The following is a 22,296-nucleotide window of genomic DNA, read 5'->3' on the forward strand; positions in this document are numbered from 1 at the left end:
GTTCTCCATCATTCTATCAGCAGACAGCACTCTGACTGATGTGGAGCTACTGTTCTCCATCATTCTATCAGCAGACAGCACTCTGACTGATGTGGAGCTACTGTTCTCCATCATTCTATCAGCAGACAGCTCTCTGACTGATGTGGAGCTACTGTTCTCCATCATTCTATCAGCAGACAGCGCTCTGACTGATGTGGAGCTACTGTTCTCCTTTATTCTATCAGCAGACAGCACTCTGACTGATGTGGAGCTACTGTTCTCCATCATTCTATCAGCAGACAGCTCTCTGACTGATGTGGAGCTACTGTTCTCCATCATTCTATCAGCAGACAGCTCTCTGACTGATGTGGAGCTACTGTTCTCCATCATTCTATCAGCAGACAGCTCTCTGACTGATGTGGAGCTACTGTTCTCCATCATTCTATCAGCAGACAGCACTCTGACATGTGGAGCTACTGTTCTCCATCATTCTATCAGCAGACAGCACTCTGACTGATGTGGAGCTACTGTTCTCCATCATTCTATCAGCAGACAGCACTCTGAATGTGGAGCTACTGTTCTCCATCATTCTATCAGCAGACAGCACTCTGACTGATGTGGAGCTACTGTTCTCCATCATTCTATCAGCAGACAGCTCTCTGACTGATGTGGAGCTACTGTTCTCCACCATTCTATCAGCAGACAGCACTCTGACTGATGTGGAGCTACTGTTCTCCATCATTCTATCAGCAGACAGCACTCTGACTGATGTGGAGCTACTGTTCTCCATCATTCTATCAGCAGACAGCACTCTACTGATGTGGAGCTACTGTTCTCCTTTATTCTATCAGCAGACAGCTCTCTGACTGATGTGGAGCTACTGTTCTCCATCATTCTATCAGCAGACAGCTCTCTGACTGATGTGGAGCTACTGTTCTCCATCATTCTATCAGCAGACAGCTCTCTGACTGATGTGGAGCTACTGTTCTCCATCATTCTATCAGCAGACAGCTCTCTGACTGATGTGGAGCTACTGTTCTCCATCATTCTATCAGCAGACAGCACTCTGACTGATGTGGAGCTACTGTTCTCCTTTATTCTATCAGCAGACAGCTCTCTGACTGATGTGGAGCTACTGTTCTCCATCATTCTATCAGCAGACAGCACTCTGACTGATGTGGAGCTACTGTTCTCCTTTATTCTATCAGCAGACAGCCCACTGATGTGGAGCTACTGTTCTCCATCATTCTATCAGCAGACAGCCCACTGATGTGGAGCTACTGTTCTCAGGTGCTGTTTTTCAGTGTAGCCAGACTACTTTTGGTAAAATGCTAGATTAGGATAACGTTGTTTCTGTGATAAACATAAAAGATACGATGGCCATGCATAATATTAGCTATAAAAACATTTTTAAAACCTTGCTTTTTCATTATAAGCTAATTTACTTGTGTGGCTGCCAGCCAAATAGTGTTGCACTTCTCTCATCTGATGAAAATGAAGCTGTTTTGTGCCGACTGATCGCTCTCTATTGAAACAACACAAGAAAACACAGACTTTCAATATAAAACGCAACCCTTGTCAATACACAGCTGGAATCCCATTCTCACGCTTTCTCCCGTTCTGCTAGTTTACAAACAAACACGTGACAGCTTTAACTGTTCTGGGGAACTACCATAAACTTCCAGAATGTGACAGGTGGAATAAAGAATTCTGTCAGTTTTTTTTTTTCTTCTCCTAATGTATTGCACAAGTTGACTGCAGGTATTTAGTTAAAATGGCTATAAATATAACAATGTATTGAGGATGTTGAAAAAGCATTTGCGTGGCTGTTTCCAAATAGCCCAGTACAGGTTAAAGCCTAGTTCTAACTACTCCTGTTAGTTTGGTGGTTGATTTTTACGCTTAAAACGAGGGAAACTGAAATACATGGGGGAATAACGTTTTCCCCTCTTTCACTATACATTTTAATTATATCCTACTTCTGTGTGTAAAGGTAGTGAAACTACCACCACCACCGTTGCTACAGCAAATGAAATTGTCTGGGTGGCTGAAGGCCTACATGGAGAGAGACATGGTAGTTATTTGTGAGCTATCTTACACTGTCCTTTCAGCGCATTTATCTCTCCATCTCTCTCTCTCTCACTCACTCACTCTCACTCAGCGTTTCTCGACCAGACCCGCCATTGGATTGTGAGAGAGACTGAAAGAGAGCTGGACTGGTAAACGACCATGGGCAGAGGGAGAGAGGGGGATGACAATGTTGGACTGGCCCCAAAAAATGGTTGTCTTGCTTGATCAGTCACATGACTCACCCAGAGTGAGGATGTGAAGAATGCCACGTGAACGAGAGTGCCTGTGTAGGGATGACACTATAGCTGTGATGCTGGTATCAAAAAATAAATCCATGGGAAATGTGAAACAGACTCAACTCTTTTGGTCTTTTTAAAACCTGCTGTATGTAAAATATAGTGTTCTATACCTTGGAAAATAAATGTTTATTTCCAACATTAGGGCTTTGTTCTTAAACAAGTGAAATCCGCTTTGTGTTTTAGTTTCTTTGCCACCATACTGGTATGGTCCTGGGCCCTAGAAGACAGGTATTTTATTTGGTTTGTCTGTGTGTTTTATTACATTTTTAATCAGACAGCTATGCTTGCTATGTATTTCCTTTTTTCCATTGTAGACAGCAGAACCAAAGCCACTTCCTCTTTTCCCATGCAGGTTACTGTACTGACAGGGATCTATAGGACTTCATTACAGTAACAACAATGTTCAGGCACTGTTTGGTTGGTGCTCAATCAGTAACTAATCCAATAGATTCTAATGCTTGACACATTAGCACCTTTTTAATTTCTTTATTTTGTGAAAGTATTACTAAGAGAGTTTGAACACGAGACGCGACTACCAACTATGTCCAAGCTTGAGGAAGGTGCTGTCCTCTAATCCAGGGTTTCCAAAACTCTGTCATGTGGCCCCACCTGGGTGCATGTTGGTTTGTTATTGTTATTATTTTCTCTCCCCCCAGCGCTGCACAGCTGATTTCAAATAATCAAAGCTTGATGATGAGTTGTTTAATTTAAATCAGCTGTGTAGTGCTAGGACAGACAAACCAAAACGTGCACCCAGAGGGGACCCCAGGGACCGAGTTTGGGAGAAACCCAGCTGTAATAAACCCCTAGAAATTCAGCACAGTTGGGTATTTTCCACTTCTGTAACTTTCCAAACAAAGACTGATGCATTGTCATAGTGTTACAAATTGTTCAGTATATGCACTATTCAAACAAATCAAAGTATTGTGGCAAGTTTTTGGACTGTCTTATTTGTGTGTGTAGAAGGGTTCTAGTTGTGTAAACTTTAAAGTCTCTAACTTGCTCTTTCCTCCCTCTGTAAGAAGTCAGTCATTTAATTGTCATACTGTTTGTCCGTAGATATCTTACAGCGTCTGCAACTTTGGATGAAATTTCCCGATCTGAAGCGTGAGTTGATCTATTAACTTGTTTAGTTTTGTCTGAGTTGCATTTTGTTTCAGCAAGGGGGAGGGGCTTCTGACTGTTCCTGCTGTTTGCTTGGAGAGGGGGGAGGGGCTTCTGACTGTTCCTGCTGTTTGCTTGGAGAGGGGGGAGGGGCTTCTGACTGTTCCTGCTGTTTGCTTGGAGAGGGGGAGGGGCTTCTGACTGTTCCTGCTGTTTGCTTGGAGAGGGGGGAGGGGCTTCTGACTGTTCCTGCTGTTTGCTTGGAGAGGGGGGAGGGGCTTCTGACTGTTCCTGCTGTTTGCTTGGAGAGGGGGGAGGGGCTTCTGACTGTTCCTGCTTCACTTTAAATCATGTGAGCTTGTGTGGGACAACAATGGGTATCGCCGTGGGTTACTTGAGGACTGGATTTGAGAGGCTGTTTTTTAGTGAGACTGGGGTGCCTGCCCTAGTCTAGCTGAATGTACTTTGCTTTTGTCTTGGTCATCACATCTCCTGGGGAACCTCTGACCCGCTGTACAAAGTGTAATGAAATGACGTCGTTAATTGATTATCCACCAACTGCATTGTTCCCCCAACTCTCTTCTCAGTATTATCAGTTATCAATACCATTGTTGTATTGATCAGTCCGAATAGAAATCCATTTTCTGGGATAAAGATGAGAGGACTTTGTGTAGTGAACGGATGACCAGTAAAACATGATTACTCATGGGACTCTGGGACTCTGTACCTCAGTTGGTAGAGCATGGCGCCTGCAACACCAGGGTTGTGGGTTCGATTCCCACGGGGGACCAGTATTTAAAAATGTAATAAAAATATATGCACTTTACTATAAGTCGCTCTGGATAAGAGCGTCTGCTAAATGACTAAAATGTAAAATGTAAATTACTTGATCAGGGGTGACTTGACTATTGATGCCGTGCTAGAGGTGATCACCTGCTCGTGTGTGAAGTTTTGGTGCCACCCCTGTAGAGGCCGAACAGCCATCCATTCAGAGGGCTGTGATGGGGTTTTGAAATACTATGGGCAGGAATGTGTTCCAGTCCATTGTGGGACATCTTGTTAGGAAACCTGTGGTTCTGTTTGGACTCTGTGGGGGATTTAAGCACGGTGATGTCTGGGTAGATTCCTGCTTTAGGTCTGAAATTATTAATATTATGAATTTTCTGTTTTAAAAATCTGAAATAAGCCTGAAATGTCCAGTTTGAAAGTTCAGAGTTTGGTTTAAGCTGTTTTGTACAATACCTGATCTCATTAACACTCCCCCTCACCCTACTGAACCCCTCCTGGGTTGGAAGTCCCCCTCCGCCCTACTGGGTTGGAAGTCCCCCTCCGCCCTACTGGGTTGGAAGTCCCCCTCCGCCCTACTGGGTTGGAAGTCCCCCTCCGCCCTACTGGGTTGGAAGTCCCCCTCCGCCCTACTGGGTTGGAAGTCCCCCTCCGCCCTACTGGGTTGGAAGTCCCCCTCCGCCCTACTGGGTTGGAAGTCGCCCTACTGGGTTGGAAGTCGCCCTACTGGGTTGGAAGTCGCCCTACTGGGTTGGAAGTCGCCCTCCGCCCTACTGAACAATTCATTACAAACCAGTTCAAAATGTGGGCATACCTTCTTTTTAATGATCTTTCATCAGAATTTGTTGTTTGAGATCTTTGTCAAGTATTGGATAGAAACTCTTGCTAATTCCCCTGTATTTGTGCAGTGTTTTCCTCAGTATTTGTGCAGTGTTTTCCTCAGTATTTCTGCATATTTGTTTTTCTGCTCTTGTCTGTCAGACTTATTAACCCCTTAGTGGCAAAGAATCTTCCTTCTGCTTGCGACAGAGGCGTAATCTATTCCAAACTAAGTGAGCCCTGTTTTCGATATGTTTTCAAGCATGTTCTAATGATTTATATACTGTATTTATCCTCTCCCACCAGGTATAAGAAGACTCAGGAGACCCTGTCTGTGGCGGGACAGAAGACCACTGCTGCCTTCTCCACCATGGGAACTGCCCTCAGCAGGAAACTGGGAGACATGAGGTACAGACCAAGACACAAAATGGCCGCCTCAATCCCTTTCTCCAGAGCAAGGTCGGACAACCACAAAGTTGTAAAAACCTGGAGGTGTCATCTCGGTCCTCTTTTCCACTATAGGTTGTAGATGTTTATTTTGTGAGGCCACAACGACCCTCTTTCTGGTGAAAGCTAGTCCTGCCCCCTCTAATCTACAACACCTGATTCAGCTGCACACCTGGGGCCTCATTTATAACTGTTGGGTCAATTTGACACTAAATATCTGCATGCTTCATTTCTGAAAAGACTGCGCACAAATATTGATTTATAATATACAACGTGTGTGTATATATATCCTGTTATGAGTCAGACCTGTTAAACTGTGCGTGTGTCAACGAGCATTATAACGCCGCCTGGAAACGCCCATCATTCACCTTTTTTTTATGGCGGTAATATGCTCAATCGTCATGTTGTTGTTGTGCACTTTGTAAATATGGAAATTAGTCCAAGACCCTAGCTAAAGTAAATAGCAATGGTGAACGTGATCGAATGTCTTTTGGAGGTGTTGGCAGAACGTTTTCTTTTGCAGTGACGTTTGTTGTATCTGACCGTTTTTTTTTTCTTCTGAAAGACAACAACGATTGCAAATTGTTGTGGCCCTGTAAACATTACAAACTTTTTTTCTTTATTTTTTTTCTTCCCCCGAACAGAAATAAGCTGCACTGCCCACATTCTAAACCATTGTCTGCTCCGGAGGGGGGGGGACTACAGTAGGCCTGCTTACAGTAGTAACCTACCCACTTCAATGCTAAAGATCAACCCTCTGTTCACCTGTTTTAAATGATACTGTATGTTATATACCTCGCTCCTTTTCGGATGCATAGAGCAAAAACTTGAAATTTTATAATAGCCTATCTAAGGCTCAATTAAATGAGATGCGCATTGTAATTTATTTTATGTCTACTTCAGGAAAATGAACTCATTATGGCCCCAAAAAAGTTGAGGGATTTATTTTGCAATGGTTATGATATTTATTATATTTCTAAATGAAATATTGTCTATTGGAGGTATGTCACGTTAAATGATTCATACGTAGCCTACAAACCTCGATGGTAAAGGTGAACTGTTTGTTTTACCGTTAAACTGCACTTCGGATCACAGAGCAACATGCTAGAAATAGCTGATCTATTTACTACTGTGAAGTGGGTCCAATTTTAAATGAGAGATGGGGGATGAATAATAGCCTATAGACCAACAATAAGTTAGGATGGGCGATTTCACCAGTATGAAACCATCAGTCAGAAAAGGTGAATTTATTCTGCGATGATCATGGAAATGAAATGGATGCTGATTTCTAATTATTTTACAATGTAAAGATAAAAAATATATTTTTGCTCTTCTCACTTAAGGCAAATAATAGCATTTTATTATATTTAAGTTTTTATTTAAAAAAACAATTATGAATAATTGTCATATATTCCTGCAGAAGGCTACTATAGCCTACTGTTGCTTTCTGGGAATGTAATAATTCAGCCACTGAGCCAACTCATGGTCTGAAGGTTGTGGGAGGATCAGCACATGCTCACGTCCAAGTTACATTTTTATAAATGCCAACTTTTTTGGTGAAAACCGTTGTGCGCATATATTGTGGTATCCAACGTTTATTGAATTAAGGCCCAGGACCTTTGATTAGCTGCAGCGTTTATATAATGAGGCCCCAGGACCCTTGATTAGCTGCAACGTTTATATAATGAGGCCCCAGGACCCTTGATTAGCTGCAGCGTTTATATAATGAGGCCCCAGGACCCTTGATTAGCTGCAGTGTTTATATAATGAGGCCCCAGGACCTTTGATTAGCTGCAGCATTTATGAATGAGTCCCCAGGCCCTTGATTAGCTGCAACGTTTTTATATAATGAGGCCCCGGGCCCTTGATTAGCTGCAACGTTTATATAATGAGGCCCCAGGACCTTTGATTAGCTGCTGCGTTTATACACTGCTCAAAAAAATAAAGGGAACACTAAAATAACACATCCTAGATCTGAATGAATTAAATAATCTTATTAAATACTTTTTTCTTTACATAGTTGAGTGTACTGACAACGAAATCACACAAAAATAATCAATGGAAATCCAATTTATCAACCCATGGAGGTCTGGATTTGGAGTCACACTCAAAATTAAAGTGGAAAACCACACTACAGGCTGATCCAACTTTGATGTAATGTCCTTAAAACAAGTCAAAATGAGGCTCAGTAGTGTGTGTGGCCTCCATGTGCCTGTATGACCTCCCTACAACGCCTGTGCATGCTCCTGACGAGGTGGCAGATGGTCTCCTGAGGGATCTCCTCCCAGACCTGGACTAAAGCATCCGCCAACTCCTGGACAGTCTGTGGTGCAACGTGGCGTTGGTGGATGGATCGAGACATGATGTCCCAGATGTGCTCAATTGGATTCAGGTCTGGGGAACGGGCGGGCCAGTCCATAGCATCAATGCCTTCCTCTTGCAGGAACTGCTGACACATTCCAGCCACATGAGGTCTAGCATTGTCTTGCATTAGGAGGAACCCAGGGCCAACTGCACCAGCATATGGTCTCACAAGGGGTCTGAGGATCTCATCTCGGTACCTAATGGCAGTCAGGCTACCTCTGGCGAGCACATGGAGGGCTGTGCAGCCCCCCAAAGAAATGCCACCCCACACCATGACTGACCCACCGCCAAACCGGTCATTCTGGAGGATGTTGCAGGCAGCAGAACGTTCTCCACGGCGTCTCCAGACTCTGTCACGTCTGTCACATGCTCAGTGTGAACCTGCTTTCATCTGTGAAGAGCACAGGGCGCCAGTGGCGAATTTGCCAATCTTGGTGTTCTCTGGCAAATGCCAAACGTCCTGCACGGTGTTGGGCTGTAAGCACAACCCCCACCTGTGGACGTCGGGCCCTCATACCACCCTCATGGAGTCTGTTTCTGACCGTTTGAGCAGACACATGCACATTTGTGGCCTGCTGGAGGTCATTTTGCAGGGCTCTGGCAGTGCTCCTCCTGCTCCTCCTTGCACAAAGGTGGAGGTAGCGGTCCTGCTGCTGGGTTGTTGCCCTCCTACGGCCTCCTCCACGTCTCCTGATGTACTGGCCTGTCTCCTGGTAGCGCCTCCATGCTCTGGACACTACGCTGACAGACACAGCAAACCTTTCTGCCACAGCTCGCATTGATGTGCCATCCTGGATGAGCTGCACTACCTGAGCCACTTGTGTGGGTTGTAGACTCCGTCTCATGCTACCACAAGAGTGAGAGCACCGCCAGCATTCAGAAGTGACCAAAACATCAGCCAGGAAGCATAGGAACTGAGAAGTGGTCTGTAGTTACCACCTGCAGAACCACTCCTTTATTGGGGGTGTCTTGCTAATTGCCTATAATTTCCACCTGTTGTCTATTCCATTTGCACAACAGCATGTGAAATTTATTGTCAATCAGTGTTGCTTCCTAAGTGGACAGTTTGATTTCACAGAAGTGTGATTGACTTGGAGTTACATTGTGTTGTTTAAGTGTTCCCTTTATTTTTTTGAGCAGTATAGAATGAGGCCCCAGGACCCTTGATTAGCTGCAGCGTTTAGGAATGAGGCCCCAGGACATTGATTAGCTGCAGCGTTTATATAGTGAGGCCCCGGACCCTTGATTAGCTGCAGTGTTTATATAATGAGGCCCCGGGCCCTTGATTAGCTGCAGTGTTTATATAATGAGGCCCCGGCCCCTTGATTAGCTGCAGTGTTTATGAATGAAGCCCCAGGACTCTTGATTAGCTGCAACGTTTATGAATGAGGCCCCAGGATCCTTGATTAGCTGCAGCGTTTATATAATGAGGCCCCAGGATCCTTGATTAGCTGCAGCGTTTATGTAATGAGGCCCCAGGATCCTTGATTAGCTGCAGCGTTTATAATGAGGCCCCAGGCCCTTGATTAGCTGCAGCATTTATATAATGTGGCCCCAGGCCCTTGATTAGCCAGTAGTTTTCCAGGAGGAGTGTTTTGGCAGCTCTGATGTAGAAAACACAATCTGCATTTACTCTCCTAGAAGACTACTGAAGGAGACACTGTAGAATTTACACTAACCCCCCCCACCCTCCCAGACTTGACTGATAACCACCTTTGCCTGCAGTCAATTCCACTTGGTTGCTCCAACTTTAACTAGCTATGGTGGGCCATGCTTTTTGACAGCCATATTACAGATGACTCGTAATTGAACCAAATGTCTGAAGGCCTTTTTAATATATGGTTCAATTCAACACTTTATTTGTTGTAAATAATCCATCTATCCATTCATCACCACCCTAATAACATATTATCTCTAGTATCTACATGATCTCAGAATATGTCTATTAACATTGTCCAAGTCCACGTGTGTGTGTGTGTGTGTCATCGCTCTCTCCTTGTTTCCCTGTTTCTGGATCCATTACTCTGGCCTTGCAACAATACTCCCTTCCTGCTTGCTCTGTATCAATGTGCTGCAACAACTCTTGTTCCTTAGTTTTCTTTTGTCCCATTTTAAAAAAATGTTTTTGTTATCGTCTTTCATTTTCATCTAGCGTTATCCATGACCAAGTCTGAGTTAGACCAGACTATAGGTCTATACATTTGCTACAGCAGGGTTGCAGAACATGGGACCCTGGTGTGCATTGCAATGCCATCTATCATGTACCCATCACCATCATTGCTACCAGGTTTGAAAATAAACATGGCTGACCTGTGCATTGCAATGAGGTTTTCTGGACTTCTTAAATCATTTCAATATCTGCTACTGTCCCAAATGGCAACTTTTGCCCTATTATAGCCCCATGGTCAAAAGTAGTGCACTAAATAGGGAATAGGGTGCCATGCCATTTGGGACGTACCCTCTGAAAGCAGCCCCTTTTTTGATAAATAGGCTAGCTCTGCTCAGCTCGTTGCTTCTTGTGCCTCACTCTGTATTTTTGTTTGTCTTGTTTTTTTTCAATTGCTGCGTCTGGTCTACAGAGCGCTGCCGTTCTCTAACTCCTTTAGGTAAGACCTACTCTGTTGCTGGGACTGGAACGACCCAATTTACTGACTTCATCAATTACTATGACCACTTACCTAGAGTTTTCACCACTTCTGACTGTTTTTTAATACAGCTATAGTCTTTATGCTGCCACTCTGCTTCTCAAATCAAAATGTATTCGTTCACATGCGCCCAATACAACGGGTGTAGACTTAACCGTGAAATGCTTTCTTATGAGCCCTTTGCAAAGATGCAGAGTTAAAGAATAATGGTAACTCGAGGAATAAAATAAACAAGAATGAAGCTATATACAGGGAGTACCAGTACCAGATCAATGTGGAGCTATATACAGGGAGTACCAGATCAATGTGGAGCTATATACAGGGAGTACCAGATCAATGTGCAGGGGTACGAGGTATTTGAGGCAGATATGTACATGAAGGCAGGGTAAAGTGACTAGGCATCAGGATAAATAAGAGTAAAATAAAGGACAGAGTAGCAGCAGCGTGTGTTTTTATATACCCTTAGGGGCCAGTTTATTAGGTACACAACCCCGTTCACAAAAATGGATCTCTCCTACAGACAGTGAGTCATGTGGCCGCGGCTTGCGATATGAAGCAGGCAGACGGGCATCGAGGCATTCAGTTACTGTTCGATTGAACGTTAGAAAGGGCCAAACTAATTAGCTTAACCACTTTAAGCGTGTTATGATCGTCTGTGCCAGGCTCCGGTTCCAGCATCTCAGTAACGGCCAGCCTCCTGTGCTTTTCACACACATTTATCTAGGGCAGGACTCTCCAACCCTGTTCCTGGAGATCTATCCTCCTGTAGGTTTTCACTCCAACCCTGTTCCTGGAGAGCTACCCTCCTGTAGGTATCCACTACAACCCCAGATGTAACTAACCTGATTCAGTTTATCAACCAGCTAATTATTAGAATCGGGTGCACTAGATTAGGGTTAAAGTGTAAACCAACGGGACTCTCATTCTCCAGGAACAGGGTTGGAGAGCCCTGGTCTAGGGGTTTTACAGAGAATGGCACGACAAACAATAAAACATCCAGTCAGCTACAGGAAACAGCTCGTTGATGAGAGAGATCGAAGGAGGATGGCAAGAATCGTGCAAGCTAACACCTGTGCCACAAACGAAACGGGCAAATATTAGCGCAGTGCAACAGCGGTGTGAAGAACGGCATCTCAGAACGCATAACTGGTCTGTCCGCGTCACAGATGGGCTATTGCAGCAGACGACCACACCTGGTTCCTCTACTATCAGCTACAAAACAAGAAGAAGCTGTTCCACGCTATCACCAACACTGGACAGATGAGTGGAGAAATATTGCCTGGTCCGACGAGTCCTAGTCCCTGTTATGTCATGCTGATGGCAGAGTCAGGATTTGGTGTTAGCAGCATGAGTCCGTGGATCCATCCTGCCTGGTGTCAACGGTACAGGATGGTGGTGGTGGTGTAATGGTGTAGGGAATGTTTTCCTGGCACACGTTAGGTCCCCTGATACCAATTGAGCAACGTTTCCATGCCCCGAAGAATTCAGGCTGTTCTGGAGGGAAAGGGGTGTCCGACCCCCGGTACTAGACGAGTGTACCTAATAAACTGGCTGCTGAGTTTATGGTCTTGTGAGTGTGCGTAGTGCAGAGATTCTGGGTAACCAACTAACTATTTAGCAGTTTTCTAACTATTTAACTTCTACCCTCTTAGCCATAAGACTATCGCAGAGCCTGTTGGTCTGAGAGCTGATGCTCTGGTACCGTTTTAGTTGGCATTTTCTTTGAAAGATGCAATTTTGTTCCCCCTCAGGTTATGATTTTCATGAATTACTTTATTATTTAAGAGGATTTCAGTTCATATAAATTAATTCCCTGCATATTTTAATGATTAATTACCGGAGTGGCGCAGCATCTCAGTGCAAGAGGCGTCACTACAGTCCCTGGTTTGAATCCAGGCTGTATCACATCTGGCCGTGATCGGGAGTCCCATAGGGCGGCGCACAATTGGCCCAGCGTCGTCCGGGTTTGGCCGGGGTAGACCGTCCATTGTAATAAGAATTTGTTCTTAACTGACTTGCTTTGTTAAATTAAAATAAAAAATGACTAACCTGAAGTAACCACCAGATGGCAGTATCCTTCTTGACCTGACTGACTTGACTTCAGTCCCGCTGTAACCATGTTCCCCTGCTTGTGTGTGAGTGCTCCAGTGGTGGGCCAGGCCTGGGCCTGCCTCGCTGCTTTAATAACCCTCTTCTCCACTTGGCTCCTAATGCTCTCACTTCTTCTTTGTCTCCCTCCTTTTAACGCTTACAAAGTAGCAACTACTCCATCCGCCATTCGATAAGTATGCCAGCGATGAGGTAAATTAGCTCACACTTTTTTTTAAAATTCAATTTCGTTTTGTTTTTTTCATCACTTTAAGTATCACTTTGTCCTTATGACATTTAGTGGTTTTAGAGTAACAGCTGTTGTGGTCTTATTTGTGATGTTTTTTTGGTCTTTGAATTTCCCATATATATATATATACATACACACAGCCTTGTAAAAATTCGTAGTGGAAACATTGTGTTTTATGTGCTGGCTCTAACTAAATGAAAATACTAAGCGTGACTTTGATATCCTGTCTGTATGCTTTTCCCTGTGAATATATATGTATGTGAGCTAACTCAATACACATCATATGACTGGTAACTCAATGTAAATCAACTCCACTAAGAATTTGCCCTGATGATGCATGAAACTGTCATCTCCCAGAGGTAGCCCTGGATAAGGGTGTCTGGCAGTGGACAATCAAAGTATAATAAAATGGAGGTTCCCACTTACGTTTGTCGTCCACCCTAACCCTTTACAGGAGAGGATCATTCTTTTTTTGAGTCCGGTGTTTTATATCATGAATGAACACTTCTGAAAGTTGTTGCTAATTCTATGATCTTCCCATGTGCTCATTTGTAGAATTATTATTATTATTTTTTTTGCTTGACTGTTTTGTAATATATTATATCTGTTTTTTTGTTTTTAATAGAAACTCTCCAACCTTCAAGTCGTTTGAGGACAAAGTTGGGAACATGAAGGTGAGCCGAAGGGGGTTGTTGAAATGGGAGTATGACGCAGAGTACTGTTAAACCTTTACAACTCACAACTGGAATGTAGAAACAGTAAAATGGACAAATATATTTTTGTAGTTTGTACATTCCATTTGTATCTTCGTTGGGAACTGCGCCGTAGGCTGTCGTCACCGCTGCGCCGTAGGCTGTCGTCACCGCTGCGCCGTATACTTTGCTTCTTAACATCCTACAGACGAGTTAGTTTAGGAGTGCTTTAGCGTATTCCTGCACGGGATCGTATTACTATTGGATTATTATCAACTGTCTCTCAAAACAACTCTTGAAAATTAAAAATGGTGTGAAAATGAAATGACTGACTCCCTGAAGATTTCCCATTTGTTCTATTCACAGCTGGGCTGATTTTAAAGTCTCCCTGCACTGCAGCACATGTAAAGAAAAGGTGTGTGTGGCAAAGTGGATCTGGTAATGGCTGTATTTTATAATGGGTATAATATACCATCGTGGGTATATGTAACAAGTGGTACCTATGGGTTATTGTTAGACGCTAACACACCTGAGTGATGTGTTACGCTTGGTGTCACTCACTCGGGTCCAGAGTGACGCAACGGTCTAAAAGCACTGCATCGCAATGCTAGAGGCGTCACTACAGACCCCGATTCGATTCCAAGCTGTATCACAACCGGCCGTGATTGGGAGTCCCGTAGGGCGACGTACAATTTGGCCCAGCATCGTCCGGGTTAGGGTTTGGCCGGTTGTAGGCCGTCACTGTAAATAAGAATTTGTTCTTAACTGACTTGCCTAGTTAAATAAAATCCTGCGGAAGACGATTCCTGCAGAAGAGTGTCACATTAACGATTTACCGGTGCTGCAGCACAGACATTTTGAAAAGTGACCAACCTTTTAACAGGTGCTTGATCTATACAAATCTCAAAACAGTTGAATGCGCTTACCCTATTCTCTACAGTCTCACACAGCTCCTTTTTAAATGAAATAACTTAAGATTTACCATCACGTTTGATCCCATACCATCCTCCCCCTGTCTCTCTTCCTCTTCAGTACAAGGTGGTTGGAGCCAGAGGTAACGGTGAAGCTGTCCAGTCCCCGACCGACACGAACCCTGTTCAGGACAACGCACCCTTCTGAAGATCATCTCCACCCCCCCCCCCCCTCTCTCTCATCACCGGGACTGTGACATCATCATTAAGCGCCTCATCACTGAGTGACACATGACCTTTGGCCTAAAGAAGTCACCCTCTAATCCCCACATTACTCACTACTGCCTCCCTCACCTGACCGGCAAAATGTAGTGCCCTATATCATTAGTACTACTGCCCAGTCCTAAATCACCCCCTAGCCCCTACTCCGTAGCCACTAGCCTATCCGTTGTGGAGAACTGAAAGGATTGGATTGATGTGTGCAATATGGCAACAATTCCACCTATACTATGACGGGGCAAGGTGGAGCCACTACCATATTGTTTAAACCAATAGGTTGATTTGTTGCACATTGCTTACTCTTATCTAGTTCCTTCAGATCTCCACAAGTGCCTAGGAGGTTAAGGGGCTAAAGGTCTGTTTGGAAGTCTCCCTCAGCCCCCTCGCCTACTAAAAGCATGTGCATATCTCATCTCACTGTGCAAATACAAACTACCGCAAAATACAACCTGAGGTTACATAACATCAAATCACCACAGCTTGTAAAAAATAAATACGTTAAACCATTTTGTATTATAAAACAATTTTACACTGCTTTGCATAATGTTTTTACATGACTTATCTATATGTATAAATATATATATGAATAAATATATTGTGAACAATACTGCCAGTCGGCATTCATCGGTAGGTATGGCGGACGTGGAGGCTCAAACAAGAAGGCAAATAAAAACACTACGACTACAACAATGATCTGTTTGGTACCCTACTGAGCATTCTGTTTCTGTTTAGTACCCTACTGAGCATTCTGTTTCTGTTTAGTACCATGCTGAGCGTTCTATTGCTGTTTGGTACCCTGCTGAGCGTTCTATTTCTGTTTGGTACCCTGCTGAGCATTCTATTTCTGTTTGGTACCCTGCTGAGCGTTCTGTTTCTGTTTGGTACCCTGCTGAGCATTCTATTTCTGTTTGGTACCCTGCTGAGCATTCTATTTCTGTTTGGTACCCTGCTGAGCGTTCTGTTTCTGTTTGGTACCCTGCTGAGCGTTCTATTTCTGTTTGGTACCCTGCTGAGCGTTCTATTTCTGTTTGGTACCCTGCTGAGCGTTCTATTTCTGTTTGGTACCCTGCTGAGCGTTCTGTTTCTGTTTGGTACCCTGCTGAGCGTTCTGTTTCTGTTTGGTACCCTGCTGAGCGTTCTGTTTCTGTTTGGTACCCTGCTGAGCGTTCTGTTTCTGTTTGGTACCCTGCTGAGCGTTCTGTTTCTGTTTGGTACCCTGCTGAGCGTTCTGTTTCTGTTTGGTACCCTGCTGAGCGTTCTGTTTCTGTTTGGTACCCTGCTGAGCGTTCTGTTTCTGTTTGGTACCCTGCTGAGCGTTCTGTTTGTGTTTGGTACCCTGCTGAGCGTTCTGTTTGTGTTTGGTACCCTGCTGAGCGTTCTGTTTGTGTTTGGTACCCTGCTGAGCGTTCTGTTTCTGTTTGGTACCCTGCTGAGCGTTCTATTTCTGTTTGGTACCCTGCTGAGCGTTCTGTTTCTGTTTGGTACCCTGCTGAGCGTTCTGTTTCTGTTTGGTACCCTGCTGAGCGTTCTGTTTCTGTTTGGTACCCTGCTGAGCGTTCTATTTCTGTTTGGTACCCTGCTGAGCGTTCGGTTTCTGTGTGGTAGGTACCCTGCTGAGCGTTCGGTTTCAGTGTGGTAGGTACCCTGCTGAGCGTTCGATTTCTGTTTGGTGTGTTTCTACAATGTGAAGCAAGGCTTTGCTGTAAAGATATCTTTAGGCCTTACTCTTTCAGTCTTATTGCTTTCTGTTACTTTGCTGGTATAAAATAAATGTACGTTTTTCGATTCTTTCTTAATCTGGAAGTTGTAGAATAGCGTTTAACCTGGGAGATTTTTGCTTTCTCTTTTATTTGTTGGCTCAAGTGCTTACTGTTATTGTGCCACATCTGAAATGATCAACTGTCAAATACAGTCCAGACAGCTCTCTGTGTCCACCATTTATTATAAGAATTGTCCGCGTGCCTCAGGTGTAACGCCACCACACACACTCGTATGCACACACTCCTGTACCCAGACGTACTCCTACCCACCCTTGTGACTAGCTCTACTGTTATATCAACAACACTTCCTGTTTAGCCAGTGGGCACTAACCCAGCCTCTTTACACTATAAAGAGCAACTAGCTGTTCCCTAGCTTACAACCTTCAACACAACTTGAAATGGCTTCTATTGGTTTGGTAACAAAGTCACTTTTTGTTATTTTCAACATGATGTATCTACGTAGATTGTATTTCTTTCTCTCTCCCCCCCCCCAATTTAGTGCTCTTACATTTCTGTTCAGGGGATGGAGTATTCATTTACCCTTTTGTTTTTGTTTTTTTAATTTAGTAGTGATTTATATATAGGTTATGTGTTTTTGATGTCTCTCTGTTGGGTGGAGTTTAAATAAGGGTTGTTTTTATATATAATTGCCATCTGTAAATCGTTGCCAATATTTAATACCTGCCTGTTACAGATCTCTCTCTCTCAACGCAAAACTATAGTTATTCCATAGATAGGTTTGCTACGATCTGGACCGGTTTCCCCCCCCCAGACACTGATCAGACAGAGAATTTCCGTTAGGAATGTGTGTTTTAGTCCAGGACTAAGCTTAATCTGTGTTGGCAGACAAGGCCTCCTAAGGCAACCCAATTCATGTTTTGTCCAATCTATTGGCAAAAGATCTGATCGATCAAAATACCAATTTAGTGGCGAAAGATCAGAATCGGGCTGCCTGTGTAAACGCAGCCTTAGTCTATTCAGTTTTCTTATGTCTCTGGTTATGACATGGCAAGGAAAAAGGCAGATGTATCCATAGATTGTGTAGAGCTGCAAAAACATTGTTTGGGTTTAATGTACATTTTTTGGGATGCCACGGCTGAATTTGTTAAAACACATTTATTGAAGGCATGTACAATGTTGGGGATGATAGCAGGAATATATATTTATTTAGAATGGGAGCCTAGTTGTCAACATTTAAATGGATGAGAATGGTGGATGAATTCAATGTTGGTTTGTCATATGTTGAGAATATCAATAAAGCATTCCTTTAAACAAAAGAGAGTTGTGGGTAATGTTCAAATTTGATCAATCCAATATATTTTTATAAAACCCTTTCCCTTAGCAGTTCTTTACTGTTAACCTGGCCTACACCCCAAAGTGCAAGCGAGAGCACAGTGGCCAGGAAAGAGCCTAGAACGGGGGGGATCACGGGAAAGGGCCTAGAACGGGGGGGATCACGGGAAAGAGCCTAGAACGGGGGGGATCACGGGAAAGAGCCTAGAACGGGGGGGATCACGGGAAAGGGCCTAGAACCGGGGGGATCACGGGAAAGAGCCTAGAACGGGGGGGGATCACGGGAAAGAGCCTAGAACGGGGGGGATCACGGGAAAGAGCCTAGAACGGGGGGGATCACGGGAAAGAGCCTAGAACGGGGGGGATCACGGGAAAGAGCCTAGAACGGGGGGGATCACGGGAAAGGGCCTAGAACCGGGGGGGATCACGGGAAAGAGCCTAGAACCGGGGGGGATCACGGGAAAGAGCCTAGAACGGGGGGGATCACGGGAAAGAGCCTAGAACCGGGGGGGATCACGGGAAAGAGCCTAGAACGGGGGGATCACGGGAAAGAGCCTAGAACGGGGGGATCACGGGAAAGAGCCTAGAACGGGGGGGATCACGGGAAAGAGCCTAGAACGGGGGGGATCACGGGAAAGAGCCTAGAACGGGGGGATCCCGGGAAAGAGCCTAGAACGGGGGGATCACGGGAAAGAGCCTAGAACGGGGGGATCACGGGAAAGAGCCTAGAACGGGGGGGATCCCGGGAAAGAGCCTAGAACGGGGGGATCCCGGGAAAGAGCCTAGAACGGGGGAATCACGGGAAAGGGCCTAGAACGGGGGGGATCACGGGAAAGAGCCTAGAACGGGGGGGATCACGGGAAAGAGCCTAGAACGGGGGGGATCACGGGAAAGAGCCTAGAACGGGGGGGGATCACGGGAAAGAGCCTAGAACGGGGGGGATCACGGGAAAGAGCCTAGAACGGGGGGATCACGGGAAAGAGCCTAGAACGGGGGGGATCACGGGAAAGAGCCTAGAACGGGGGGATCACGGGAAAGAGCCTAGAACGGGGGGGGATCACGGGAAAGAGCCTAGAACGGGGGGATCACGGGAAAGAGCCTAGAACGGGGGGGATCACGGGAAAGAGCCTAGAACGGGGGGATCACGGGAAAGGGCCTAGAACGGGGGGGATCCCGGGAAAGAGCCTAGAACGGGGGATCACGGGAAAGAGCCTAGAACGGGGGGGATCACGGGAAAGAGCCTAGAACGGGGGGGATCACGGGAAAGAGCCTAGAACGGGGGGGATCCCGGGAAAGAGCCTAGAACGGGGGGGATCACGGGAAAGAGCCTAGAACGGGGGGGGATCACGGGAAAGAGCCTAGAACGGGGGGGATCACGGGAAAGAGCCTAGAACGGGGGGGATCACGGGAAAGAGCCTAGAACGGGGGGGATCACGGGAAAGAGCCTAGAACGGGGGGGATCACGGGAAAGAGCCTAGAACGGGGGGATCACGGGAAAGGGCCTAGAACGGGGGGGATCACGGGAAAGAGCCTAGAACGGGGGGGATCCCGGGAAAGAGCCTAGAAGGGGGGGGGGGGGGATCCCGGGAAAGAGCCTAGAACGGGGGGGATCACGGGAAAGAGCCTAGAACGGGGGGGATCACGGGAAAGAGCCTAGAACGGGGGGGGATCACGGGAAAGGGCCTAGAACGGGGGGGATCACGGGAAAGAGCCTAGAACGTGGGTCAAACTACTGAACAAAAATATAGATGCTGGTCCCATGTTTTCATGAGCTGAAATAAAATCACATCTTATTGTGCACAAATGTGTTTACATCCCTGTTAGTGAGCGTTTTCTCCTTTGCCAAGGTGATAATTCATCCATCTGACTGTTGTGGCATATCAAGAAGCTGATTTTAAATGGTATTCATTGGGCAAAAATGTTTAACAATGGCAACTTAACTAAAATGGTCACATGCACATATTTATCAGATGCTATTGTAGGTGTAGTGAAATGCTTGTTTTCCTAGCTCCAACAGTGTAGTAGTATCTAACAATACACATCTAAAAGTAAACCAATTTGAATTAAGAAATGTATTAGGACGAGCAGTGTCGGAGTAGCATAGCCTAAAATACAGTAGAATAGAATACAGTATGTAAACATTAAAGTTACTGTTTCATTATTAAAGTGGCCAGTGATTCCATGCCTATGTACAGTGGGCTCCAAAATTACTGGCACGCCTGACTGGCAATGCACAAACAATACTTTAAAAAAATATAAACAATATAATTATAGAAAAACTCAAAATGCCAACGTGAGAAATACTGTACTTTAATGTTTCAATGGAGCCAACCAAAATAATTTGATTGATTTTTAATTCAATGTCCTCCAATTCAAGGTTTCACAATTAATGGCACCCTTAAATATTATTGTAAATAAAATTACCAAAATAAAACGCCACTTATTTAAGTTTATCTAAGTGTTAAGGAACTATATTGAGCCATTACATCTCTTCCTGTTTCACAAGGGTATAAAAATGAGAACACACATGCAATATCCCTTTGTCATCCAACACCATGAAGAAAAAGGAACTGGCAGTTGAAAAGGGACAGATGATCTTAGACCTTCATAAATCTGGTAACGGCTACAAGAAGATCCACAAACGATTGAATATACCACTGAGCACTGTCAGGGCAATTATTAAAACATTCAAAAGATATGGAACAGTTGAAAACCTCACGGGTTGAGGACGCAAATGCGTTTTGCCCCCCAGGATAGGGAGGAGGATGGTGAGAGAAGCAACAAAAAACCCAAGAATCACTGTGAAAGAATTGCAGGCCTTGGGGTCACCAGGTTAAAAAAACAATAAAAAGCACCATCAGAAGCCACAGGCTCTTTGGAAGGGTTGCCAGAAGAAAGCCCTTTCTGACCCCAAGACACTGATGCAAACGTTTGGAGTTTGCCAAACGTCATTTAAATTATGACTGGAAGAAGGTGCTCTGGTCAGAAGAGACCAAAATTGAATGTTTTGGTCAGATACAGCATTGGCATGTTTAGCGTCGAAACAGAGATGCATACAAGGAGAGGCACCTCATACCCACGGTGAAATATGGAGGGGGGTCAGTGATGTTTTGGGGCTGTTTTAATTCCAGAGGTCCAGAGGCACTGGTTAAGATTGATGGCATAATGAATTCCACCAAGTATCAGGCAATTTTGGATGACAGTCTGGTTGCCTCTCCTGATGAACAGTTCTTGTACTGACATGGCTTCCAGAGGCAGTTTGGAACTCGGTAGTGAGTGTTTCAACCGAGGATAGTCCTGTTCTGTGAGCTTGTGTGGCCTACCACTTTGCGACTGAGCCGTTGTTGCTCCTAGACGTTTCCACTTCACAATAACAGCACTTACAGTTGACCGGGGGCAGCTCTAGCAGGGCAGGAATTTGACAAACTGACTTGTCGGAAAAGTGGCATCCTATGACGGTGCTCGATTTGGAGCTCGGAGCTCTGCAATACAGGCCATTCTACTGCCAATGTTTGTCTATGGAGATTGCATGGAGGTGTGCTCAATTTTATACAACTGTCAGCAACGTGTGTGACTGAAGTAGCCGAATCCCCACATTTTTGTACAGTGTGTGTATATATAGTGTATGCCGGTATATAAAGTTATATTTGTGGGTGAATTTCCCAGGTTGAAGATATTTGGCTTGTCACAATTGAGAGCATCCTGTCAGGCTGTATCACCGCCTAGTACAGCAACTGTAACGCCCGCAACTGCAGGGCTCTCCAGAGGGTGGTGCGGTCTGCCCAACGCATCACCGGGGGAAAACGACCTGCCCTCCAGGACACCTACACCACCCGATGTCACAGGAAGGCCAAAAAGATCATCAAGGACAACAACCACCCGAGCCACTGTCTGTTCGCCCCGCTCTAACCTAGAAGGCGAGGTCAGTACAGGTGCATCAAAGCTGGGACCGAGAGACTGAAAAACTTTGATCTCAAGGCCATCAGACTGTTAAATAGCCATCACTAGCACATTAGAGGCTGCTGCCTACATACAGACTTGGAATCACTGGCCACTTTAATAAATGGAACACTAGTCGCTTTATTAATGTTTACATATGTTGCATTACTCATCTCATATTTATATACTGTATTCTATACTATCTACTGTATCTTAGTCTATGCCGCTTTGACATTGCTTATCCTTATACATTCTTAATTCATCATTCCTTTACTTAGATTTGTATGTTTTGGGTATATATTGTCAAATTGTTAGATATTACTGCTCTGTTGGAGCTAGAAACATAAGCATTTCGAAAAACACCCGCAAAACTTGATTTTAAGGTTTCTTCCATAAGAGGTCTGTTGATAAAACAGTTGTTCCCTGACCGGGAATCGAACCCGGGCCGCGGCGGTGAGAGCGCCGAATCCTAACCACTAGACCACCAGGGAAGGTGTAGTCTGTCGGTGATTCAAACCTTATAGTAGATATGATAACTGTTGACAGATAAATATGTATATATTTACTATAT

General features: G+C 44.8%; 1 protein-coding gene and 1 non-coding gene across 16 annotated transcripts in view; one reads left to right on the forward strand and one right to left on the reverse strand.

Moving 5' to 3' along the window:
- Positions 1–17,770, forward strand: part of LOC106566294 (tumor protein D54) — a 37,015-nt gene extending 19,245 nt beyond the window's left edge. For 2 of the 15 annotated variants that reach the window (XM_014134185.2, XM_014134182.2), the window contains exons 4-9: positions 3,408–3,455; positions 5,364–5,465; positions 10,448–10,474; positions 12,770–12,814; positions 13,477–13,525; positions 14,576–17,770. In XM_014134185.2, the coding sequence (XP_013989660.1) occupies positions 3,408–3,455; positions 5,364–5,465; positions 10,448–10,474; positions 12,770–12,814; positions 13,477–13,525; positions 14,576–14,662 (358 nt within the window). In that variant the 3' untranslated portion in view covers positions 14,663–17,770. Of the gene's footprint in view, positions 1–3,407; positions 3,456–5,363; positions 5,466–10,447; positions 10,475–12,769; positions 12,815–13,476; positions 13,526–13,907; positions 13,959–14,575 lie in introns of those variants that run through there. The other 13 variants (XM_014134190.2, XM_014134193.2, XM_045692868.1 and 10 more) reach the window with 13 other exon arrangements.
- Positions 17,771–22,144: 4,374 nt separating this feature from the next.
- Positions 22,145–22,216, reverse strand: trnae-cuc (transfer RNA glutamic acid (anticodon CUC)). The gene has a single exon. It is a non-coding gene; the product is annotated as a tRNA-Glu (tRNA).
- Between the last annotated feature and the right edge of the window lie 80 nt (positions 22,217–22,296).

This window comes from Salmo salar, chromosome ssa13 (assembly GCF_905237065.1).
Source record: "Salmo salar chromosome ssa13, Ssal_v3.1, whole genome shotgun sequence".
Classification (NCBI taxonomy): Eukaryota; Metazoa; Chordata; class Actinopteri; order Salmoniformes; family Salmonidae; genus Salmo; species Salmo salar.